General features: G+C 41.5%; 1 protein-coding gene across 1 annotated transcript in view; it reads right to left on the bottom strand.

Moving 5' to 3' along the window:
- Positions 1-933: 933 nt before the first annotated feature.
- LOC129711184 (A disintegrin and metalloproteinase with thrombospondin motifs 6-like) overlaps positions 934-27,549 on the bottom strand; it is a 187,662-nt gene continuing 161,046 nt past the window's right edge. The window contains exons 18-25 of the mRNA XM_055658645.1: positions 27,178-27,258; positions 22,876-23,039; positions 22,035-22,173; positions 16,669-16,798; positions 15,329-15,533; positions 10,446-10,622; positions 5,049-5,205; positions 934-4,132 (exon numbers count right to left, since the gene is read on the bottom strand). Coding sequence (XP_055514620.1) covers positions 4,023-4,132; positions 5,049-5,205; positions 10,446-10,622; positions 15,329-15,533; positions 16,669-16,798; positions 22,035-22,173; positions 22,876-23,039; positions 27,178-27,258 — 1,163 coding nt within the window. The 3' untranslated portion in view covers positions 934-4,022. The remainder of the gene's footprint in view (positions 4,133-5,048; positions 5,206-10,445; positions 10,623-15,328; positions 15,534-16,668; positions 16,799-22,034; positions 22,174-22,875; positions 23,040-27,177; positions 27,259-27,549) is intronic.

The raw sequence follows: 27,549 nt of genomic DNA, 5'->3' as shown, positions 1-27,549 counted from the left end.
CCACTGACTGAACAGAGAGTTACTCCTTGTCAGCAGGGACAATGATCAGTCATGTTTTCACTGAGAAATGACTCGAGTGATTGATAACATGTTGCAGAAACAAGTTTGGGTTCAGTTTGGGTTGAAACATGGATTCAGCAAAGACTTCAATCATGGCCAAATAATGAAAACATTAGATGCAAAGGAAATTCGTCCCATACAGCACTTGACAGGCCAGAATAAAATCAGTCATGTTCTGCATTTAAACGGCATGCAATGGGGCCAGGATTTCTTAGAACGTTTTGCACGCATTCATGGGAACCTAGAAAAATTAGGAATTAGAGGCAAGCATAGCCACCTCTCCATCACCTTGAATACTAGAAATACAACTGCATCAGCCACATAAATACTCTGGTTGCTGAAACGGGACAGGTATTTTGTCTCACTTCTTGAACTACCAAAACATCGTCACTCACAAGACGCAATCAAAAATAATCTCCATTTGTCTAATTAGCTGCACAATGACATCAGAAATAACAGCAGCATCTGCCCCTTAAGATCGTTAATGTGTGTGCCAATTTCAGCACTAATTCCACATCCCTTGATTACTTTAACATCTAAAAATCTACCAGGCTCTAACCTGAATATACTCAGTATCCGAGCCTGCACACCCCTTCTGGGCAGAGAATTCCAAATATTTCCCCTCTCCCCTTCAAATTGTTTTCATCTTGATCTAGAATAGCTAACTATTCATTGAAATTTTGACTCCTTGGTTCTAGAAATTTCTGTTAAGGAAAACATCAGTTCTATGTCTACCCTCCTGAGCCCAGTAGGGGTGTTTTTTGTTTTAATTGAGCATCTCCCACTCTTCAAAACTCCAGGGAGTGTAGACCCAGTATATTTAATCATAAGACAACCCCCCCCCCCCAGGAATCAATTTTTTGAATTGCTGTGGCAGCCTCTATTGTGAATATATCATTCCTTTGACAGGGAAGCCAGATGCAGAAGAACATACAAAATCCTTGATGCGAGGGACACAGTTATGTATTTGGTCAGCCATCATCATCAACACACATCATCTCCAGTAGCTGGTGCAACGTGCATCATCATATTGCAGAAACTAAGCATGAATCATTGGACTGGCCTTCTAGGCCTGTGAGGAATCCACTGCCCCACTATCCCTCCCAGTTCCATCACCTCTTACAAACCTAACCACTGCCCCGCTGCACTCTGTACCATCCACCCTCAACTTACCTCTCATCTCCCTGTCCCACAATCATGATTCGGGGGGCTGGCCGAGTCCGGAACGGTTGGAGCGGTGGAGGAGCGCTGCTGCTGCTGCCGCTGCCGCTGCTGCTGCTGCCGATGCCGAGTCGGAGGCTGCTACTGCGGGTCTGCGGACGGCGGCACCGGGAGCCCGCGGATCCCTGGAGGGAGACCGCTTTTCGGGGCTCCTGCAACGGCGAATTCTCCCGCCCGTGTTGCGGGGTCGTAGAGCTCCTGGAGCGGGGCCTACATCACTGCCCCGCGCGGCTGGAATGGCCGCGGGACTTTGCGAGCGCACGCCGGGGGCTCCAACACCAAGACCCGGTGTGCGACCTCGCACCACCCGGCGTGGCTTCAATGGCCGCGGGACAATCGCCATCGCCAGCCGGGGGCTTTGGCTTTGACTCTGACATCGGGGGGGGGAGAGTGCAGTGGAGGGATAAGTTTTTTTTGGCCTTCCATCACAGCTATGTGATGGATGTTTATGTAAAATGTAATTATGTTGTGTCTGGGGTCTATTTGTGTGTAATGTATGGCTGCAGAAACGGCATTTCGTTTGGACCTCCAGGGGTCCAAATGACAATTAAATTGACTCTTGACTCTTGACTTGACTTGACAATCATGATTATGAATCTGCTTGAATACAGCATCATCTCCAACTTCCCCTCCTCAACATGGACCATCCTGACTTTGGCATAATTTATTGGTGAACATCCTGGAACTTGTTAACCAAGAGCATTGCAAAACACCTGCAGCGGTACTGGGCTATAGCCCACCATTACTTCCTCACAGACAACAGGGAAAGGAAATAAATAGCTGGTGTTGCGATGATGCCCATATCACAAGGGTGGAAATACAGGGAAAGAATTTATATTTACAGAGTCATTGATTGGAGATTGCAATGTAGTCAATGTTAATGGAACCAAGCTATGTCCAGCAGTTTATACAGACTGTGAATATGGTTCGCTCAGATCTGGCGTGCTAACAATTCACCTATAAAGTTACAGAAGTGCAGAAGATGCTGGGCCTACATCACCCAACAGATGGCGGGGTTGTGCCCTGAAAGTGGAAAGTGGACTGACGGGGGTTGGTGCCCACCTACTGCTTTGCACTATCAAGAACCTGGAAACGTCTGTGAATGGCAAGTATCCGATACCTCTATATTTGAAACAGAGGTGGCACTAGGTGCAGAAGCTCTGTCCTGGTCTACAATTTTTTACACCATTGATGACTTCAACCTTGGATTTTGTAATGAAGATTGCATTGAATAGTGCACAGCAGGAATTGAATTCTGTTTTGACAAAGACTCGAGACTACTGGTATATATTGCGAATGTTATAATTCTCCATTAGAGATGGTTGCTTCATTCACATCACCAATGAACTAATCTCATTGCCGACCAAAGCTGGAATGCTGGCAGTGTGGCACCGTTTTGAACTGTTACACTCCTTGTCATGACGATATTCATTATGAGATACCGATTCTTGATGTAACTAACTGACTCGCAGGGCAATTTCTGATGGCAATTAAGAGTCAACCATGTTTCATTGGGATTGTATGTGAGGTGGACATGGAACAGCAGACCTTCTTCTCCACAGCCAATTAGAAATGTCTCACATTATATCCAAGGTAGGATGATAAAGAAGTTGGAAATTTGTATAAAAATTGATAGGCAGTGCAATTTTGCAAATAACAATATTTTGTTAATCATTGCTAAGGAAAACACTATTTCTACTTTAAACTATTTTCATTTTAATCTCAATCTTCTCTGAGATGTTTACAGAGGCAATAATGAATAAGATCCTACTTCAGCAGCTGGTTAGTTGCAAAGTTGCTCATGTGACAATCTTTCTGTCCAGTCAGTATAACACCAGATGTAATCATTCAGTGACTCCATAATTTGTGAACAGCATTTAAGAATCCATAAATATATAGCAATTTGAACTAATAAAACAGAAACATCTGTGAGCAGCTTGGACTTCACAGTCATTTTTTTTCAGTCTATTGATATTGATTTACATTGTGCTAGTTCTATTAGATGTTTTATTAATGACTATTTCAGTAGTGCAACCCAGAATAAAAATTACCACTGTCCCACACTGAAGTTAGCTTCATTCATTGGTGGAAACACTAGAAAACATAAAGAGCACAGAAAGCAACTGGATGGCACCCAAGGCTCACAGGGATTATAATGCTGTAGCTGTTAGGCAAATCTTTGTAGTAAATAGCACTACTATGGATAAAGAATGGAGGTCATGTATGCCTTTCACAAAGTCCATTACTGAAACACTGTTACAAAATTTGATAAATATTCTTTTTGTGAACAAGTTAATAGCTATGCAGCACTCATTATATACGGTAGGTATGTTGTCAACCAAAAAACGGAGGCATGATTTTTTTTTGAGCAATCGGCTCTTGTTCAGACGATGAACTTGTTTAAAAAAAATGCCGAACAACATCACAAAGGAAATGGGTGATAGCATAGTTTGTAGCTTTGTGCATTAGTCCACAGTGATGCTGTTTGAAGGCAACATTAGGACTGGAATGATGAGGTCCATAAACCTAGCTGTAAATAAATCATGGTCACAGTTGGCTGTTGTACGACAAACCTATAAGGAGTGTTATAGGTCAGACTTACGATGATGCATTTGGTTTCTTGGTTCACATCATTAGCTGGTTAACTTTTTTTCCTCTCCTTTTTAATGAATACAAAGTTTCATAATTTGGTCCATACTGCTCGGTAAAACACTCTGTTCATTTGAAGCGATTCCTGAAGATCAATGTCCTTGGCAAGTTTTACAACACATTTGCCTGAAGTAAGGCCTAACACAAAATTTAAATTTTAGCACCAGTGGGCAATAAGCCACTTTATTCACATCCTTGCATTCTGTGGGAGAAAAACAAAGCAGATCAGACTTCACTGTTTCAAGACATACTTTGGCTAAAAATGTTCAGAAGAAACAGTGATATTATTGTGATTATTTTTCTCATACAGAATGCGACTAGTTCATTTATGTAAATCTGACATTATGCAACATAAGCAGCGAAGAATATTTGGAATGAAATGTAACCTAAAATGCTATAGAGTGCAAATGTAACAAGACATTGCCTTACTAAGTAATTGATTAATCTCAGCAAATTTTCCATGAGATCTATACTTGGGCTTTAGCTTAAATTATATTTCTAAAATGCATGTTTTAGAATTCTGATGACCCATCAACAATCTGAAACACTGGGCTAAATCAAAGTATGTATTAAATATATACATTATGGAATTCAATGATGGGGCTGAAATCCCAATCATGTTATGTGTTTTGATTAAAATTTAAATACATTTTTGTTGATTCTTAACTTGTTTAAATTAATTATGACAATTTCTTAATTTTAAAATTTCTCTGAATGTCAGTTTTTACTTTAATATTACATTTAATGGCAGGGTTCAGGGAAAGCTTTGTCCTCACCAATACCCATACTTTGGCACTTGTGGCCCAATCATCATTTTGGATCACAGCATTTGACCCGAGGATGTTGGAGACTGGTGAGATAGCCTTCTACATCCAGTCCAGGTTAGTGTAGATATTCTAGTGAGTAGGTTGCTCCAGGTTGATCTGTCCCCTTAGTTCTGTTCCTTCCATATGTTACATATGTTACATTACATTGCCAATATTTTCTGTTGATATTCCAGGCAAGCTACTTACTATCTGCATTGCCTTCCACAAAACATTTAATATCGATTTTCTAGTATAATCATTGTAAGAATAGATACAGAACCATGAAACAGAACTAAAAAGATGGAGTTTTACCTTCTGGATTCTCAGTTGGAAGAGCTTCACATCTGCTTTCACACTGTTGCATGGCTGCAGGCTTAAAGGACTCTGGACATTCCATTGATGGCTGGCCAATGTGTGACAAGCACTGAACAGTCCGCATCTGCTGACCCAGACCACACTGAATCGAACACTGATGAGAGAAAAGAGTCACAGATGTTATCCCAAGCAAGTTGGAAGAAAAAATACAATTGTTCAATAGTGTCATACTTCTGGATGTACTGTAGGCCATTAGGAAATGTCCACTTTGTTACAATATGTAGTCCACATGAAGTAATCCAGAGTGCAGCAAAGGAGATGAATTGCCATTTTATGTTAGTGGTGACATTTATTAACAGTTGAATATCATACGAGATATTAGGGGAACTACCTCTATTAAAAATTTTTTTTAAAGTGTGCCGAAAGGATCTTAATTTTATAGTTCATACCAAAAAGTAAAAAGTGAAACTCAAAAATAGTAGGACCCCAAAATTATACTGTTATGTCAGTCTGGTCTGATCTTGTATCTTGGAGTTTCTGGATATGTCCTGATTATTTAAAAATATATATTTTTAATAATTCAAAACTTTTGACATCTTTGATGACAATTTAATATTTTATATTTCTGCAGGTCAGTTTTTAGTTTTATGTTAAATCTAATGCCAGCTTTGACAGAAGGCTTTGACAACCTTGTATAGAGAGGTAAATGTGTCATTAGCTGAGCGAGCTTGAGCCAATAATACTGTGAGGAGTTTGTGGACAAATCGTGCAGCCAGAAAAATGTGGGAACAGGCTTATCTTATTATTGGCATTGTTTTAAATTTAAAAACGTAATCTTAGAACATAGAATAGGAATAGGCCCTTCGGACCACAATGTTTGTGCTGAACATGATGTCAAGTTAATCCTTAACAATCTAAGTCTGTTCAACCTCACCTTACAAATAATGCCCTGTAATCCAGGCAGCATTCTGGTAAACCTTTGCACCCTCTCCAGAGTCTCCACACCCTTCCTGTGATGGGGCAACCAGAAAGCATGCATAGGGCCGGCCTTAGGAGGTGTGGGCCCAATTGGGAACAATTTTGGTGAGCCCCAGGTTCCCTGCCAAGGTCTGTCAGCCCTGTTATTTAGTATATATTATGAAATTGTACACTAAGGTGCTATGGATTATACATTGTCTTAATCTCTCCTGCTCTCGTCTGACTGTCAGTACCTCCGCTGGCTTTACCGTAGCTGTTAATTACCATTAAACTACTTTATGTGATTGGACACAATGTCCTTGGAGACAGCGGCTGATTGCAAGGGAGACAAATTTTTTGATTGGACGGGAATTTTAAGGGAAGCCGGTCGATGATTGGACGCTACCCCCTTAGAGACAGCGGTTGATTGGCCGCCAAATAATCGGGCACAAAAATTGACAAATATGAAAACAAAAAAATTCGGAATTCAGATTTAAATCTGATATAAGGTACATAGGGTGGGTATCGATTAATTCTAGACAACAGATTAAAAAAAAAAAATCTAACCCCATTAATTCACTCAAAGTGTATTATGATGTGTTCGACAATATGAAGTGAGCAGCAAAAACTTGCACTTCCAGAGTGGTCTATCGTGTTGTTTCTTCAACGGACCACAGATTTACTTTAAGAGCAAACCTTAAAGTGCTGGAGATCTTAGCAGGCCAGGCTGGATCTATGGAGGGTCCGAAGAACGGTCTCGACCCAAAACATCACCTATTCCTTCTCTCCAGAGATGTTGCCTTACCCACTGAGTTTTCCAGCATTTTGTGTCTATATTTTGGAAATGGGCAAAGCAAAAAGTAGCATGTTCTCTAGAAAGGCTTATCCTAAAATAATTGATCGGAAGGGTGTGATGTTCAGTCAGGACGTCTGTATCATTCAGTCAGTGAGCTCCCAGTCCGGAGCCCTTCTCTATTACCCCTCTACATAAAAACAAAGTGTCAATGCCTCTCCAAGGTCTACTAATCCACACGTAGCTTTAGTTGCGGGTACAGCTGAAGGGATTTGGCGCTCGGGCAACTATGAATGTATTTGAATTTTAAAAATCCGATACGTTTAAATCGTTCAAAAGCCACAACCACAATGTGATAAATAACACAAAATAAAACTGAAGCAAATAAAGGCAAACAGAAGAACTAACCTTGAAGGAGATAGAGAAAACAGCATGCACAAACTTATTTATTTAAAATTCATATAACATCCCTAAATGACGGGCACAAATTATTAAATAACGTGGGTGGACAAAAATGCTGGCGAAACTCAGTGGGTGAGATGCTGCCTCACCTGCTGAGTTTCTCCAGCATTTTTGTCCACCTTTAATTGTTCAAGCATTTGCAGTTCCTTCTTAAAATAACGTGGGTGAATGACTGTACCTGCACAGAAGAAGCCCGTGCTCGTGGTCCGGAGCCCTTAATGACAGGAAATTTTAAGAAATTCTGCCCTGAATTTTATTCAAAGGAACGCGGTTTAGCGAGTCGAGACGGCAGTCATTTTCACAAACGAGCTTTATTAACAAAGCAGTGAAAACAACAAGGATCAAACGACAGCTAATACAAACGATATTACCACAACGGTGGTCGAAGTAATGAATGGAGCTAGCCCAGAAAACGCGCAAAAACAAAACCCCTCCCACAGTTACATGATCAAGGTAACCGACCGCAGGGTTCGACTACCTATCGGCACCAGCAGGTGCCGCTACAGCGGCGTCATTAATACTTGGTCAAAACACAATTATATTGACTGAGGAATGCAGATCGATGCTACCAGTGGTAGCAGAAAAGTAGGTGAACGCCGTCCACCTGCGTCCTGTTCCCCCCCCCCCCACCAGAATTAAATTCGCAATTAACCAGAGTTTTTGGAAAAGAACGGCATCTTGAAGAATTGTTTACAATCTAAATTGATGATATTCTATCAAGTATCATTTTCAACTTGCACACATATTTAGCTCTTTCCTGCATTGTTATTTAAAACTGAGAAAAACAACACAGCATTTACTATGACATCAAATCAATGTTCAGGCAATCACATTGAAGAAAATACCATCATGACTGCCAAAATAAATATTTTATATAAGCTGTAAAGTGAACTTCAGAATTGCATAAAAAAGGAATAAAAAATTAAGAATACTAAGAGATATAAAAATACTTCCAATTTTTAAAGTAGCATTTCCAATGACAGCACCCAAATAACTGGAATAATCTTAATACTTTTTGGCTCTAATGACTTACTTGATGGGCTCTTGCAAGCATTTATCACTATTTTTAAATTGATATTTTAAAATATCAAATCAAATAGATTATGAAAGAAAACTGGCAGGGAACATAAAAACTGACTGCAAAAGTTTTTATAGATATGTGAAAAGAAAGAGATTAGTTAAAACAAATGTAGGTCCCTTGCAGTCAGAAACAGGTGAGTTGATCATGGGGAACAAGGATATGGCGGACCAATTGAATAACTACTTTGGTTCCGTCTTCACTAAGGAAGACATAAATAATTTGCCGGAAATAGCAGGGGACCGCGGGTCAAAGGAGTTGGAGGAATTGAGTGAAATCCAGGTTAGCCGGGAAGTGGTGTTGGGTAAATTGAATGGATTAAAGGCCGATAAATCCCCAGGGCCAGATAGGCTGCATCCCAGAGTACTTAAGGAAGTAGCTCCAGAAATAGTGGATGCATTAGTAATAATCTTTCAAAACTCTTTAGATTCTGGAGTAGTTCCTGAAGATTGGCGGGTAGCAAACGTAACCCCACTTTTTAAGAAGGGAGGGAGAGAGAAAATGGGGAATTACAGACCAGTTAGTCTAACATCGGTAGTGGGAAAACTGCTAGAGTCAGTTATTAAAGATGGGATAGCAGCACATTTGGAAAGTGGTGAAATCATTGGACAAAGTCAGCATGGATTTACGAAAGGTAAATCATGTCTGACGAATCTTATAGAATTTTTCGAGGATGTAACTAGTAGCGTGGATAGGGGAGAACCAGTGGATGTGGTGTATCTGGACTTCCAGAAGGCTTTCGACAAGGTCCCACATAAGAGATTAGTATACAAACTTAAAGCACAAGGCATTGGGGGTTCAGTATTGATGTGGATAGAGAACTGGCTGGCAAACAGGAAGCAAAGAGTAGGAGTAAACGGGTCCTTTTCACAATGGCAGGCAGTGACTAGTGGGGTACCCCAAGGCTCAGTACTGGGACCCCAGCTATTTACAATATATATTAATGATCTGGATGAGGGAATTGAAGGCAATATCTCCAAGTTTGCGGATGACACTAAGCTGGGGGGCAGTGTTAGCTGTGAGGAGGATGCTAGGAGACTGCAGGGTGACTTGGATAGGCTAGGTGAGTGGGCAAATGTTTGGCAGATGCAGTATAATGTGGATAAATGTGAGGTTATCCATTTTGGTGGCAAAAACAGGAAAGCAGACTATTATCTAAATGGTGGCCGATTGGGAAAGGGGGAGATGCAGCAAGACCTGGGTGTCATGGTACACCAGTCATTGAAGGTAGGCATGCAGGTGCAGCAGGCAGTAAAGAAAGCGAATGGTATGTTAGCTTTCATTGCAAAAGGATTTGAGTATAGGAGCAGAGAGGTTCTACTGCAGTTGTACAGGGTCTTGGTGAGACCACACCTGGAGTATTGCGTACAGTTTTGGTCTCCAAATCTGAGGAAGGACATTATTGCCATAGAGGGAGTGCAGAGACGGTTCACCAGACTGATTCCTGGGATGTCAGGACTGTCTTATGAAGAAAGACTGGATAGACTTGGTTTATACTCTCTAGAATTTAGAAGATTGAGAGGGGATCTTATAGAAACTTACAAAATTCTTAAGGGGTTGGACAGGCTAGATGCAGGAAGATTGTTCCCGATGTTGGGGAAGTCCAGGACCAGGGGTCACAGCTTAAGGATAAAGGGGAAATCCTTTAAAACCGAGATGAGAAGAACTTTTTTCACACAGAGAGTGGTGAATCTCTGGAACTTTCTGCCACAGAGGGTAGTTGAGGCCAGTTCATTGGCTATATTTAAGAGGGAGTTAGATGTGGTCCTTGTGGCTAAGGGGATCAGGGGGTATGGAGAGAAGGCAGGTACGGGATACTGAGTTGGATGATCAGCCATGATCATATTGAATGGCGGTGCAGGCTCGAAGGGCCGAATGGCCTACTCCTGCACCTAATTTCTATGTATCTATGATATTTTAGCCATTGAATATTGAAATTTTTTTTACAATCATTTTTCAACTAACTTTAAAATTGAACCCAAACTTCTATGAAAACTGTTACTGTATGGGGCCTCATATCTTCAGTCGACTCAAATCTGAATTTGTAACCAGTCCAATCGCACTTCTCTGAGTGAAACAACAAATATGCATTACTGCTCATTACCGGGCTCCATTCTCCTGCTATCCAACGAGGTGGTGGACATCGCTGTAAAGTACATCGCATTCGGATGGGAGGTTTGGAGTTCACAGGGCAACGTGAAGCTGGATATGTCACAGAATAATCACTGCTCTTGCAAAGTACAATACGGTGCCGGAAACCTATTCCACAACTTGGTGTACACTGTTAAAAAAGAGAAAAGACTGTAAATTTTTTAAACATAGTGAACATTTTACCATATTTTCATTGTATACATTGGATGCTATTGTCAAGAGAAAACAATGTCTCTTTATTTCTCTGCAAGGCTTTTGAGGCAGAACTTTCTAGATTTGTCCCAAGTTTTGGGAAAGTGGAATTGATCTGGACAAAGTTTTATGTCAGGTGTAGAACGACTGAACAACTGCTTCAGCAGGCAAAGAAGGGACTTGGCTGCAGTGCCTGCCTATTACATTAAATAGATTGTCATTAATACTGTCAAATAAAGAAGAAATCCATTAAATCTGCTATATTCTTTGGGACATAAAGTGTTGGAGTAACTCAGCGTGTCAGGCAACACCTCTGGAGAAAAGGAATAGGTGATGTTTCAGGTCGGGACCCTTCTTCAGACACTGTAGGGGGGCAGGGGGTGGATAAAGAGAGGAGAGTGGACGAAAGTGTGGCAGGTAAGAGGTGGACACAGGTGAGTGGAATTTTTTGATTGGCAGATGGTTTGATGAGTTCCAGCTTATGGATGATCAGTAGCTAAGCAGGAGTGCACTAGAATTATCAAGTATGCCGGTAATTGAGGTTTTGCAGAAGAGGAAAGGCTCAATAATTTGTGGCTGATGTCTTTGATAATACCTGCCTGATTTTTTTCAACAGATTAGAATATATATCAACAAGAATTTGAAATTGTGCAATTCACAATAAATTAAGTGATTTTTCCTCTAGAATGCCTGTATTCCCCATTACACCATAATTTAATATTTATTTAGAACATAAAACTTGGAACATAGAACAGTACAGCATTGAAACAGGCCACGATATATACATTGACCAAAATACCAATTTAAATTGCACATCTGCCTGCACGTGGTGCTGGCTTCCTCCTCTCGCTGTCCACATGTCTGTCCAAATGCCAATTAAATGTTGCCATCATATCTGTTTCCACCACTACCCCTGGCAGCACATTCCAGACGCCTATCTCCCTTTGTATTAAAACCTTGATGTAAATTTTCTCTAAATTTCCTCCAGCACAATTTAAAGCTGTGTCCTCTAGTATTTGACATTTCTACCCTGGGAAAAAAGACTCTGATTACCTATCCTATCTATACTCCATCATAATTTTATATACTTCAATCAGTCTCAGTCTCTGACGCTCCAGAGAAAATGATCTAGATAAGTCCGACCTCTCCTTGGAGCATATATTCTCTAATCCGGGCAACATCCTGGTGAACCATTTCTGCACCCTCTCTAAATCCTCCATGTTTCCTGTAATGCAGCAACTATAATTGCTTTGAATACACCAGATGTGGCATAACCAGTTTTACGCTGCTTTTGTTTTTAGTTTAGAGATACAGCGTGGAAACAGGCCCTTCGGCCCACCGATTCCGCAGACCAGCGATCCCCGTACACTAGCACTATCCTACACACTGGGGACAATTTAGAATTTTACTGAAGCTGATTAACCTACAAACATGTACATCTTTGGATTGTGCAAGGAAACGAGAGCATCTGGAGAAAACCCACGCGGTCAAGAGAACGTACAATCTCTGTACATTCAGCACCCGTCGTCAGGATTGAACCCGGATCTCTGCCGCTGTAAGGCAGCAACTCTACTGCTGCACTACCATGCCTCCTAAAGCTGCAGGATGACTTTTCCCCCTGACTTTTATTGGCAATACCCGATCGATGAATGTCATGTGTCTACTTCATCACCCTATCTACTTATGTTGCCATTTTTAGGGAGCTGTTGACTTCTGGTAAACTACCATTGCCAAAAGAATTTCACTTTAATAATCTTGCACTTTTTTTGGCTGTTCTTATATTTTATATAGACATTTAAAGGATTCTGCCAATTCTATTGATCCATCTAACTATTTATAATTTTCCTTCCTTCTTACCTAGTATTGGTTTATTATTGTCACATCTACTGAAATAGTTAAAAACATTGAGTGCTATCCAGTCAAATCATACTATACATGAGTTCAGGGGAGACTGAATTGTGTGGTGGACTATGCTGTATCCGACATACCAATGATATGCTCAGATATTTTGCTTCCATTGTGAACCAGCAAGGTATATAGGTGTAAGGATTTCAATGCATAGATGCGCTGGATGGGTGTAGCCCATTGCTTTGCTTGTAGGATTCCCTGTGAAACTCATTTTGACTAAATGCCTTGGGCCTTGGCTGCATTTCAGCTGTACTCAGAACCCTGGGTGATGGCATATTTCAGAGTGATGTGTCCATTACTGTGTTTTATGCTGAAAAAAATGTAGTGCCGATATTTATTTTCCAGGTGGTTGTACACATCTGTTGTATACATCATCTGGAATTACCTATTCTTACCTATTTTCTCAATTCTGATATATTGCATAATTGGGTCATGAGCTCTGAATTTGGCGAGTCTCAGTAAAGATATACTCTAATTTTAAGTGAAAAACTGCAAATCGTTTAACTGCATTGGCTCAATCACTTGGCTTAAGTTGTTTTAAAGACCGATCCTTCTGTCATGCTTTCATTTCAGGGCCGTGTAAAATCTACATGCTGTTACAGTTAATGCTGCTTTGTTGAAATCTGCAGTATTATTTCAGGTAAAAAAATGATTGGCAATATTGCAAGTTGAGTTAGAGAGATAATAGTCACTTTTTAAGTGCATATGCAGTATATAATGCACATAAATGTCAGGTTTCAGAATCTTAAAGTGGTCAAATTTATACTCGACAAATTCTTAAATTTGGTCGGTGGTAAAAATAAAACAAAGTCAGCAGATAATATATAAGACAGCTCTGATTTAATTAAATTGAGAAATACAGTGCGTTCAGAAAGTATTCAGACCCCCTCACTTTTTCCACATTTTGTTACGTGACTGCCATATTTTAAAATGGATTATTCATTTTTTTTTATCATCAATCTACACACAATACCCCACAACAAAAAAGCGGAAACAGGTGTTCAGAAATATTTGCAAAGTAATTAAAAAGAAATAACTGAAATATCACATTTACATAAGCATTCAAACCCTTTACTCAGTAATCTGTTGAGGCACCTTTGGCAGTGATTACAGCCTCAAGACTTCTTGGGTATGATGCTACAAGCTTGGCACACCTATATTTGGGTAATTTCACCCATTCTTCTCTGCAGATCCTCTCAAGGTCTGTCAGGTTGGATGGGGAGGGTCAATGCACAGCTATTTTCAGATCCCTCCAGAGATGTTCGATCGGGTTCAAGTCCGGGCTCTGGCTGGGCCGCTCAAGGACATTCACAGACTTGTCACAAAGCCACTCCTGCGTTGTCTTGGCTGTGTGCTTAGGGTCGTTGTCCTGTTGGAAGGTGAACCTCCGCCCCAGTCTGAGGTCCAGAACGCTCTGGAGCAGGTTTTCATCAGGGATCTCTCTGTACTTTGCTCCGTTCATCTTTCCCTCGATCCTGACCAGTCTCCCAGTTCCTGCCGCTGAAAAACATCCCCACAGCATGATGCTGCCACCACCATGCTGCACCATGCTTCGTGATGAGCGGTCCCTGGTTTCCTCCAGACGTGACGCTTGGCATTCAGACCAAAGAGTTCAATCTTGGTTTCATCAGACCAGAGAATCTTGTTTCTCATGGTCTGAAAGTCCTTTTGTGGGGCTGGCAATGAGGATAGAAAACATGATGGTTTGGGAATATAACTCAAATTATCAAGAGTCAAGAGTGTTTTATTGTCATATGTCCCAGATAGGACAATAAAATTCTTCCTTGCTGCAACACAACAGAATATGTAAACATAGTACATAATGGGAGAAAAAAAGTTTAGTGTGGATATATACACATGCACACATACTCAATAAATAAACAAATAAAGTGCAATAATAATAATAAGTCTGTTGTAGTTCTGAGCTTAATTGTTGTCTTGTTTAATAGCTCGATGGCTGTAGGGAAGAAGCTGTTCCTGAATCTGGACGTTACAGTTTTCAGGCTCCTGTACCTTCTTCCCGATGGCAATGGTGAAATGAGTGTGTGGCCAGGATGGTGTGGGTTTTTGATGATGTTGGCTGCCTTTTTGAGGCCGCGACTTCGATAGATCCCTTCGATGGTGGGGAGGTCAGAGCCGGTGATGGACTGGGCAGTGGTCACAACTTTTTGCAGTTTTTTCCACTCCTAGATGTTCAAGTTACCAAACCAGGCCACAAGGCAATCAGTCAGTATGGTCTCTACTGCGCACCTGTAGAAGTTCAAGAGAATCCTTTTTGACATACCGAATCTCCGTAATCTTCTCAGGAAGTAGAGGCGCTGATGTGGCTTCCTTATAATTGCATCAGGGCGCTGGGTCCAGGAAAGATCTTCGGAAATATGCACGCCCAGGAATTTGAAGTTTTTGACCCTCTCCACCATGATATAAACAGGATTGTGGGTCCTCATCCTTCCCCTTCCTAAGTCCACAATCAGTTCCTTAGTTTTACTGATGTTGAGAGCCAGGTTGTTGTGCTGGCACCATTTGGTCAATCCGTGCACCCTAGTATTTCATATCAAGATTGCATCACAGTTCAATTGCTTCTGCTATTTAGAACTTTATTTAAAAAAACCTCTTCTTATTCTCAATTAAAACATGTTGTGTTGCACCCTAGCATTTCATTAACTTCATTGATAAAAAGATTTATTAAGATACTTTACATTTAATTAGAATAAATAAAATTAGAAAACACATTACCTCAGACCAATCGAGAGGAACCCATTCAGGTGGACAGGTATGGTTATTGCAACTTTCCTTTATTATGGGGCGGACTTTTGTACAATAACTATCATCCAGTACTTTTTCCTCAGAGGCAGTGACCTTTTGGACACACACCACATCTCGAGTACGAAGTCCACCATTACAGGACCTACTGCACTCAGACCAGTCACCTATAATCCACCTGGAAAAGTGTAAAATACCAATTATTTTTTATTGATGTATAGATTAACTTATATTGACAAAGATTAACAGAAATAAAAATTGAAAACACTGTAATCTTCAGGATCTGTGGGCAGAGAAACAGACTTGTTGTTTCAGGTTGATTACTTTTCACTGGAACATATCAATTCTGATGAAAGGCTTGATATGTGAACTTTGTTACTCTAATTGTAGACCTGAACAGCTGAGTATTCACATCATTTTTGCATATTTTTCTTTCACACAAATAAAAGCTTTTTATTCAAATGTTTGACATACACATTTTCTGGCTCAGAAGTTCAGTTTAGTTTATTGTCACGTGTACCGAGATAGTGAAAAGGTTTTTTTTGTGCTATCCAGTCAAAGAAATGACACAGTGCAGATATAAAGGATACACCATTTGGTGCACGATAAAACCCGATTATCACTTGAACGTCTCCAATGTGGTAGATGGGAGGTCAGAACTGTACTCTAGCAGAGTTCAGTACCTTTCAGTTAAGTTAACTGATAATAGGGAAGAAACTGTCACTGAATCTGGAGGTATGTTTTTTTTTTTAACTTCTGTACCTCTTGCCTAATGGGAGAGGGGAAAAGAGGGAGAGACCGGGTGAGACTGGTCCTTGATTATGCACCAAGAATAAACATGCTCCAATGATTTGTGTCACAGAATCAGATATTGCTGTAGAATAAAATGCATTGCAGTCCACCGCACCACTGCTAACTCTTGACCAGAACTGTTCAACTCTTTCACAATAGCCCAGTAATTATTTTTTTCTCAATCGGATACTAATCCAAATATCTTTGAATGCTATTACTGAATCTGCTGCTTGGTAGCCCCTTCAGTCACTGCCTCTTCATACCATGGATTTCAGTTCTAACAATTCATTGCATAAAGGGATTCTTTATCTTGGCTGAAATAGTTAGAGGAAATGTAATTTTGAAAAAAAATCCTGTTTACTACTTTTTCATGTTCTTGGAAGGAGACCCAACATTACACTGAATTACTTTATGTCTCGAAGTTGCCAGTTCCAACGTATGTATTAGTGTGGTATTGTCATACAGCTGCTAGCATGTTGCTTCAAGAGTTGCTTTGTGTTATGTATTCCCAGTGTACTTACACTGATGTACATGGTTCTGTGTTGCAAGCACGTTGTTTTTCTGGAAGCTTGTTTTCACTGTTACAGTGATGAGTAGAAACAACAGAATTATCATCCAGTTTCTTGCACACAATGGGCTGTTCGTGTACACCTATTCAGAAATGATAACATTTAGTGATCAGTAAACTTGAATGGTACTCTATCACTACTGAATATCACATTTTTAAAACCAAATTAGGCCCAGGGCCCACCCTAACCCAAATGGTCCTTAAGTTCTACAAAATCTTATTAACAAGGCCTTGCAGTTAATTTGAAGATTATTTTAAAAAAAATTAAAGGAGTCATCCAAAATTCAAATATTTGGTTGTGTGCAATTCCTTTAATTTTGTGATTGTTGCCTTTTTTTCTTTTACTATTAATGTTGATTTAAAAATAAACTGGCATTTCACAATCTGATGGTCTAGCATTCAGTAGAGGGCAGACAATGGAGGCGAGGAAGAGTGGTTCTGCAAACTCCTGAGAGTAAATGTACTCAGGAATTTCACAACCTATGTATTACTGGAAGCTACCATTCATGTCATGTGCTTCAAAATGTATATGTATTTGCAAGTCAGCAATTTATCTAGTAAAAGATAGAGTTCAGTGAGTTTCCTGCCGTATCCTGGTGGAGAGCCCCTACCACGTAATAGTACCAGGTCTCGTTGACCGTTACGCCGCGGACGTGGAACTGGGATTCCACCTGATGGAACCATACCCCTGGCTGCAAGGTCCAAAAGGTAGGCAGCTTCAGGGCTACCGCATTGAGCTCAGCCTCGTAGGCGGCAGCAGCGGGTTGGGTGCTGTACATTTTTGCGTGAACTTTGTCCAGGATTCCACTCCTGGTCGTCGGGGTCACCAGTGTAGCGGGAACTCCAGGATTCCAGCCAAGAATGAGGCGAAACCAAGATATGTGAACAAAATGGTGTTTATTTATGTCGCTGTGCAGCTTCCAACTCTCGCCGGGGGCTCTAACATCAAGAACCCGGTGTGCGACCTTGCATCACCCGGCGTGGCTTTAATGGCTGCGGGACAATCGCCATCGCCAGCCAGGGGCTTTGACTTTGACTCTGACATCGGGGGGGGGGGGGGGAGGGAGTGCAGTGGAGAGATACGTTTTTTTGGGCCTTCCATCACAGCAATGTGATGGATGTTTATGTAAATTATGTTGTGTCTTGGGTCTATTTGTTTGTAATGTATGGCTGCAGAAACGTCATTTTGTTTGGACCTCAAGGGGTCCAAATGACAAATAAATTGTATCTTGTGACCGGTCTTGACCCGACCTTAAATACCCTGGGTTAGACCCCATGATCAAACGCCTCCCACTCCGAGACACTCAACTCCTCCCTCCTGAGCCGAGGGTTCGCTACCCATGGTTACCCGTGTTATCCTAGGGGTGCAAATTATAGTATTCCAGGAAGGATGTCAACAAAATAGAGAGAGTACAGAGGAGATTTACTAGAATGTTGCCTGGGTTTCAACAACTAAGTTACAGAGATAGGTTGAATAAGTTAGGTCTTTGTTCTCTGGAGCGCAGAAGGTTAAGGGGGGACTTGATAGAGGTCTTTAAAATGATGAGAGGGATAGACAGAGTTAATGTGGACAAGCTTTTCCCTTTGAGAATAGGGAAGATTCAAACAAGAGGACATGACTTCAGAATTAAGGGACAGCAGTTTAAGGGTAACATGAAGGGGAACTTCTTTACTCAGAGAGTGGTAGCGGTGTGGAATGAGCTTCCATGTGGAAGTGGTGGCGGCATGTTCGTTGGTATCATTTAAAAATAAATTGGATAGGCATATGGATGAGAAGAGAATGGAGGGTTATGGTATGAGTGCAGGCAGGTGGGACTAAGGGAAAAAAAGTTGTTCGGCACGGACTTGTAGGGCCGAGATGGCCTGTTTCCGTGCTGTAATTGTTATATGGTTATAAGAATATGTTCTGAAAATACACTCCAAAATGGGAGGCCCAAAAAATAAGTAGAATTTTTATCAATGTACTTTTTCGCCTTACTCATCGACTTCCCTCCAAGCCTCATAATTCCCAAGCAGAGAGCTTTCCCACTTCCCAATCTCGAATCAGTGTGCCACAATAGCTCCCGATCTCTAACCAGAGCACAGATTCCTTTCTTCTCAATCCTTGAGCAAGAGTGCCAGTTCCTTCCCTCCCGGTCCTCCAGTAAGGGTGTTGGAGGGAATTTAATGTTATACCTGTACCCTGAATCTGGCTTTACTTTGGGCCCAGCTCAGATAGGTAATGACACAAAATAAACCATCTTGTAGATTAGTTTCTCCAACAAATTGGTTTATTGATGGCCTTAAACGTAGGCACCGATAAACACTCTGACAAAAACTATAGTGTTTCAAAGTTTCACAGCACGCACAGAATAACAGTAGGCGGCGCGACTCTCGTCTACAGCGGCCTCTGCAGCCCGTCTGCGTTTTTATTATTTTTTGTCTATGTTTTTATGTAGTTTTTGTTATTTTTTTGTTGGGGTGTTTTGTGGGGGGGGGTGGGGGTGGGGTGGGGGGGGGGGGGGTAACCTTTAATCTCTCCCTGCATGGGAGACCCGACCTTTTCTTTGTTGGGTCTCCGTTGTCGTTGGGGCTGCAACGTGGAGCGGCCTCCAACAGGAGAAGACCGGGGGCTCTGGTGCCGACGACTCACCTCACCGTCGCGGACCTGGCCGAGTCCGGAGAGGGTGGTGGTGGAGCGCTGCTGCTGCTGCGGCCCGACCTCCGGAGATTCGGAGGCTGCAGCTGCGGGTCTGGCGGACGGCGGCACCGGGAGCCCGCGGGTCACTGGAGGGAGACCGCTTTTCAGGGCTCCCGCAACGGCGACTTCTCCCGCCCAAGTTGCGGGGTCGAAGAGCTCCTGGTGCGGGGCCTGACATCACCGCCCCGCGCGGCTTGGAATGGCTGCGGGACTTTGCGAGCGCACGCCGGGGGCTCCAACATCAAGAACCCGGTGTGCGACCTTGCACCACCCGGCATGGCTTTAATGGCCGCGGGCGGGACAATCGCCATCGCCAGCCGGGGGCTTTGACTTTGACTCTGACATCTGGGGGGGAGAGTGCAGTGGAGAGATAAGTTTTTTTGGCCTTCCATCACAGCGATGTGATGGATGTTTATGTAAATTATGTTGTGTCTTGGGTCTATTTGTTTGTAATGTATGGCTGCAGAAACGGCATTTCGTTTGGACCTCAAGGGGTCCAAATGACAAATAAATTGAATCTTGAATCTTCTCACAACACAATGGTTACATGTGGATTCAACTTTTTTGAAATAATTCATCATTCATCAATATTTCTGCAACTGTTCCTGTTTGCCTTTCGCCAAGTTATATTTAAACTTTCTTTCCTGTTATTTCGAACAGCCCTCTCCCATTTATTTAACAAATGGGCACAACAAAGGACACTATTTCCTGAGCAGTTTTATAACCCTCATGTTAGTTTACAACCTCTGAAATTTATTTTAACTGTGCTGTGGAACGTAAACACCACAATAAATCTATTTATTGCCTCTCTAACATCTTTAGGTACCCTATGTTGGCCATTTCCCCCCATCATTCTTCCCCAGTATGCAAGCTTGGGTTAAATAGATTATATGGGATTCACTCATCTTCCTTATAATTTTCAAAATTTCTGCCAATGGGCAGTGATTCTTTTAAATGCATCTTCTCCTTCCCAACCGTATATATATTTTACACTGCACCCCCTTCAGCCACAGGTCAAATTCCTGAGCTTGGGTTTGGGAGAGCAAAAGAGGGAAGTACATTTCTGCCGATAAAACTGTACAATCTCTGGTCTCTTGTGACTGAGGTATCTTCACTCATTGGCAATGGAATTTTGATGCGATGTGGCTATTCCACCGCATCTGTGCCATCCCAGCATATTTTTCAAGGTAAACTGGAATCTTAGGCAATAATTATCCAATGTAATTAAAATTGTTTAGGGAACGGAGGTTCCCCTCTTCGACTATAGATGAGGTTCTCACCAAGGTCTCCTCTATATCCCGTAGCTCCGTTCTCACTCCCCATCCCCCCACTCGTAACAAAGACAGAGTTCCCCCTTGTCCTCACCTTCCACCCACCCAGCCGTCCCATACAACAGGTAATTCTCTGCCATTTTCGCCACCTCCAACGGGATCCCACCACTGATCACATCTTCCCATCTCCTCCCCTTTCGGCTTTCCGCAGAGAACGCTCCCTCCGTAACTCCCTGGTCAATTTATCCTTCCCACCCAAACCACCCCCTCCCCTGGCACTTTCCCTTGCAACCGCAGGAAATGCTACACTTGTTGCTTTACTTCCCACTTAGACTCGATCCAAGGACCAAAGCAGTCTTTCCAGGTGTGGCAGGTGAGGCAGAGGTTCACCTGCACCTCCTCCAACCTCATCTATTGCATCCGCTGTTCTAGGTGTCAACTGCTCTATATCGGTGAGACCAAGCGCAGGCTTGGCGATCGCTTCGCCCAACACCTCCGCTCGGTTCGCATAAACCAACCTGATCTCCCGGTGGCCCAGCACTTCAACTCCCCCTCCCATTCTGAATCCAATCTTTGTGTCCTGGGCCTCCTCCATGGCAAGAGTGCGTCCCTCCGCAAATTGTAGGAGCAGCACCTCATACTCCGCTTGGGCAGTTTACACCCCAGCGTTATGAACATTGACTTCTCAAATTTCAGGTAGTTGTTGCTTTCTCCCTCCTTCAGCTCTCCCACAGCCCACTGTCTCTGCCTCTTCCTTTCTTCTTCCCCGCCCCCCCCACCCCCCCACATCAGTCTGAAGAAGGGTCTCGACCTGAAACGTCACCTATTCCTTCGCTCCACAGATGCTGCCTCACCCGCTGAATTTCTCCAGCATTTTTGTCTACCCTCAATTTTTCCAGCATCTGCAGTTCTTTCTTAAAAATTGTTAATTGATCATTTGAGTCTTTGCTATGCTGTAACTTTACTTGTAAGGGATTAGGCTCTTTCAAATGACAATTTTCTTAAGTGCTTTGAAGCTCTCAGCTAAATATAGATTTGTGCCACTCTGACCTGTGTCATTGGTATTGTGTGTTGGTACAATCACAATTACAGGTCTCTGATAAAAATTGAATGTAAAATAGGAGATGCTTACCAGCACTTTATACCCTAATTTACTTATATGTTATGAGACGGAGATTGCAATTGCTTATGTTCACAACCACACCAATACATCATTGACAAGAACAAATCAAAAGTGAAAGCTTCATCAAAGTTATGCATATTTGCCCCCTAAGGACATCCATGTTATAAACAAACTGCATTTGGCATTTTCATTCCAATGTAATCCACTATAAACATGATTAATGTTTATATGTTGCTACCTCCTACCTCCTGCGCAGATTGCAGTACACTTGGACCATGGAAAATAGCGCCATGCATAGTTTGTCAGTGAGTCACCAGCGTTTGTGCGTGTAATGGGCGCATTAAATTTGTAATGAATACCCTGATTTTCCTCTTGTACCAGCACCTGCATGAAAAAATAAAAGTAAGGTTAGGTACCAGAATGCCATATTCAAATAACTTAAGAAATATATTTTTAATAGACGGAAATAATGATGGCCTATTATATAGCCCGATGGCGCAGGTACCTGAAAGACATTTATTATTGTTCAAGTGCATTTTTATGCAAGCTCAGGGAAACTTTAATTTTAAATTAACCAGAGCGATTTGGGGTGTATTTCCTGATTTCAATTTCCTAATTGGATCCATAATAGAAATTCCAGTCCAATCTTTAGACATAAAAACATTTGGCCAAACACCATTTTGTTTAAACGATCACAAGTTTTATGATAATGGTTAAGATAACTTAAATATGTATTAAAGACATTTGGAAAGATTAATGAAATAAAACTGGCAATTTTTTGTGCTTAAGTCTTTTCTTAGAAGCCTGCTCCAGATAAAAACAATAATCTTAAATAAAGTGAGACACAAGGAACTTCAAATGCTGGAATCTTACTTTGAACACAAAGTGCTGAATAAACTTAATTGGTCATGTCTTGACTTGAAACGTTGCTAGCCTGAAGAAGGGTCTCAAGCCTAAATGTTATATCCATGTCCTCCAGAGATGTTAATTGACCTACTGAGTTATTCCAGCATTTCATGTCCTACTGCATCTTAAATAAACCTGTTTCAAAGCATCATCCAAATAATAAAATAATGGATTGATTACCATAAGAAAAAGACTTGCATTGGTAGGTCCCAATGCTTCCAAACACTCTGGCTCATCATCTGATCTCATATAGTGGAAAATAGTCCCAGCAATATCAAACTGTTGTGGTGTATCAATGGACCAGCCACCATTTACAAAGTATTCTTCACCATCGGACTTCAGTGCTTAAAATAAAATTAATAAGTTATTTGATAACTTCTCAATTCTGCAAGTTAGATGCAATCAATTATTTAGTTTTCTTAATCTTTCAAGGTGAAATACTGGCATGCAATGTCCTTTCAACTTGCCAATCCTCTATTGATTTCCATTCATTTCTGGGATAGGCAACTGTCAAGATTTCCTTGCTGTCTAGCCTACACGTTCACACGCAAAATAATAACAGAAAATGTTGGAAAGAATAATGGAGGAACCTTTGTAGAAAGAGAAAATGATTTGCTGGGACCAATTGTGCCTCATTATGGACAGTGGTTCTGTTTACTCGGTCACTGATATTTATGTCCATTTAAATGCCAAATTAATTTCCTTCTCATACATTGAAGAAGATGGCAAAATATTTTAGTGATGCTATAGTCAATATCTTCTATGTTTCATTTAGAAACCACAACTTGAACCTAAGAAATACATTTCTGGAAGCTTAAGGTCTTGGAGGGGAAACTTAATAATGACTCATTAATGATCATTTGATGCATTTACGCTTGGTGTGAACATCATGGAGGAGGATGACTGAACCTTGGTGCCTTCCCTCACAGTGGGAAACTTTGATTCCGCTGTGTGGGGGTGTTTACGTTAAAGACTATCATGTTCTATGTTCTTTTATTATTCGTATGGCTGTATGGTGACCCCAAATTTCACTGTACCAATTGGCGCATGTGTCAATAAATCTCTCTTGGTGGGGGAGGGGGGGAGAAAGGAAGGAATAGCCTAAGAGGCTTCTGGGAATCATAGAAAAATTAGAACACGTGGCAATTCCATCTAGTGACTGTGTTGGTTAAGAAGACCTTACCAATCTGAATCTTACCTGCTGAAACTAAATTTATAGTCTTGGAGATTCGATTATGGCTGATTTTTGAATTTATACACCAAGATTCCTTTTTTCCTCACTACTCCAAGTCTGAAGAAGGGTTCCAACCCCCAAAAAAACCTATCCATTTTCACCAGAGATGCTGCCTGACCCGCTGAGTTACTTAATAATTTTGTGTCCATTTTTGGTCATAAGGAATAAAAGTAGAATTAGGCCTTTTGGCCCATCAAGCCTACTCTGCCATTCAATCATGGCTGATCTATCTCTCTCTCCTAACCCCATTCTCCTCTCTTCTCCCCATAACCTCCAACACCTGTACTAATTAAGAATCTATCTATCTCTGCCTTAAAAATATCCACTGACAGCCTCCACAGCCTTGTGGCAAATAATTCCACAGATTCACCACATCTGACTAAAGACATTTCTCATCATCACCTTCCTCAAAGAACATTATTTAATTCTGAGGCTATGACCTCTAGTCCTAGACTCTAGAACTGGTGGAAATATCCTATCCACATCCACTATATCCAAGCCTTTCACTATTCTGTATGTCTCAATTAGGCCCCCCCCCCTCATTCTTCTAAACTCCAGCGAGTGCAGACCCAATGCTGACAAACACTCACCCGTCAACCTACTAATTCCTGGGATCTCCTCTGGACTCTCTCCAGCACATTCTTCCTTCGATATGGTGCCCAAAATTGCTCACAATATTCCACATTTGGCCTTAGAAGTGCCTTATAGAGCCTCAGCATTACATCCCAGTTTTTGTATACAAGCCCTCTTGAAATAAATGCTAGCATTTGAGTTTGCTTTCTTACTACTGATTCGACTTGTAGAAACCATTTGGGGAATCCTGCACCGGCACTCTCAAGTCTCAAGATTTCTAGATTCTCACCCCATTTAGAAAATAGTCTATGCCTTTATTCCTACGATCAAAATGCATGACTCCACACTTTGCTACACTATATTCCATCTGCCACTTCTCTGCCCACTCTCCCAACATGTCTAAGTCCTTCTGCAGAGTCCCTGCTTTCTCTACACTACCTGTCCCTCCACTTATTTTCGTATCATCCTCAAGCTTTGCCACAAAGCCTTCAATCCCCTCGTCCAAATCATTAATATACAACGTGAAGAGTAGTGGCCCCAGCACCGACCCTTGCGGAACTCTACTAGTCCCTGGCAGCCAACCAGAAAACGCCCCCTTTATTGCCACTCTTTGTCTTCTGCCATCCAGCTATCCATGCTAGTACCTGCCCTTTGATACCGTGGGCTCTCATCTTCCTAAGCAGTCCAATGTGTGACACCTTCTCAAAGGCGTTCTGATAATCTAATTAAACAACATTTACTGACTCTCCTTTGTCTGTCCTGCTATTTATTTCTTCAAAGAATTGCAGAAAATTTGTCGAGCAAGACCTCCGGTTCACAAAGCAATGCTGACCAGCCTATTTTATCGTGAACTTCTAAGTACTCCGTAACCTCATCCTTTATAATGGAGTCTAAAATCTTACCAACCACCGAAGTCAGACTAACCAGCCTATAGTTCCCACTAATCTGCCTTGCTCCCTTTTTGTGCAGCGGGGCAATTTTGCAATCATCTGGGACCACTCCAGACTAGTGATTCCTGAAATATCACTATCAATGCCTCCACAATTGCTAAAGCCACCCCTTTCAGAACCCTTGGGTGCAGTCCATCCGGCACAGGTGACTTGTCCACCTTCAGTCCTTTCAACATCTCAAGCACCTTCTCCCTGGCAATAGCCACTCCACTAACTTCCACCCCCTGACTCTCTTGAATTTCAGGCACATTGCTGGGGTTTTCCACTGTGAAGACTGATGCAAAAAAGTTATTCAACTCCTCTGACATTTATTTATTTCCCATTATCACTTCTCCTGCATCATTCTCCAGTGGTCCAACGCCCACTCTTGCCTCCTTCTGTAACTGAAGAATTCTTTCAATCCTCTTTTATATTATTGGCTAACTTACCTTTGTATTTCATCTTTTGTCACCGTATTGTCTTTTTAGTCACCCTCTGTTTTCCTTTAAAAGCTTCCCAATCCTCTGACTTCCCACTAATCTTTGCAATGTTATTTGCCTTCTCTTGTAGTTTTATATTGTCCTTGTCAGCCACGGTCGCCTCTTTCTCCCCCAAGAATCTTTCTTCCTCTTTGGAATGAAAAGATCCTGCATCTTCCAGATTATTCCCAGAAGTTCCTGCCATTGCTTTTCCACCGTCATCCCTGCTAGGGTGTCTTTCCAGTTAACTTTGGCCAGCTCCTCCCTTATACCTCTGTAAGTCCCTTTGCCCAGTTGCAATACCGACATATCTAATTTCACCTTCACCCTCTCAAATTGCAGATTCCCTTTGGTATAAACCAGCATCAGCAGTTCCTTTTTATAACATCAAATTATATTAAAGATCTCGCCATTAACTGAATACGGTCCTCTTACATTCGACCTCCCAAAGTGTTACGGATGAAACTCTATTTGCTTGTGGCAGCATTCTCTGAGATCCTCGACCTTCACTCTCACAGCAACTACCTTGTGATATCTCAGCGACCAATTACAATGCTCCCAGTGTTGCAAGTTTAAGTTGTAAACAATCCCAAATGTCAAACTCTATCTATGGCTCCCTTTGCTTTCTCCCACAATTAATTATTTGTCTTCCTTTGTTCTTTTTTAAAATGGCAGGGTATGGAGTGTATTGGGTTTTCAACACATTCACACACAGTGGTGAATCTCTGGAATTCTCTGCCACAGAAGGTAGTTGAGGCCAGTTCATTGGCTATATTTAAGAGGGAGTTAGATGTGGCCCATATGGCTAAGGGGATCAGGGGGTATTGAGGGAAAGCGGGTACGGGAAACTGAGTTGGATGATCAGCCATGGTCATATTGGCAGGCTCGAAGGGCCGAATGGCCTACTCCTGCACCTATTTTCTATGTTTCTATCATCTCTTATGGTCTATTCTACATTCCACAATGGTTCCCATGCAAAGCTGTAGAATTTTTGCAGGCACAGAATCTTGGTAAAAAAAAAAAAGCATTTCTTGGATGTCATCCATCCGCTTTACAGGTATTTACAGGTGTTACAGGTATTTGCAAGTATCAAAGTTTGGATATGTCACATCAGCGCATCATCTAAACACAAGGGTAAAGATTCAGTTGCAAACTTTAGTTAAGAGCAAATAATAATACCCGAAATGGAAAGAAAATATTGTTGTTTGGGTGCACACACAGAAAACTCTGGTCAAGACACTTACTAACAAGACAATTACTAACTTACCAAGGTAATTCTGAGATATATTTAGTTCTTTAATTTCAATATGTACTGACCCCCTGGGAATATGGATAATTTCCACATAACCTGAAAGAAACATATTAATATAATTATAAAAATAATCTACAGCAGTATTTTGCGTCTAAACACATTCTCAACCCACTACTTTGTGCCATTTTGAGTATAGTAATTGAAGTAAACATGACAATATAACTCATAGTTTAAACATTGGTTTCATCTAATTTATATGCTCTGTATGCGATTTCTTACACATTCATGAGTCATCCACCAAACTGCATACCTCATCCCTTTTTCAGACAAAGTAGGGCACAGACATAAAGCAAAAAGTACACAGCTGCTTCTTGAAGATTTTGTTTT

Source organism: Leucoraja erinacea, chromosome 29, assembly GCF_028641065.1.
Source record: "Leucoraja erinacea ecotype New England chromosome 29, Leri_hhj_1, whole genome shotgun sequence".
NCBI lineage: Eukaryota > Metazoa > Chordata > Chondrichthyes > Rajiformes > Rajidae > Leucoraja > Leucoraja erinaceus.
The sequence above is the reverse complement of the archived record's forward strand: the minus strand, read 5'-3'. Positions and strand labels throughout refer to the sequence as shown.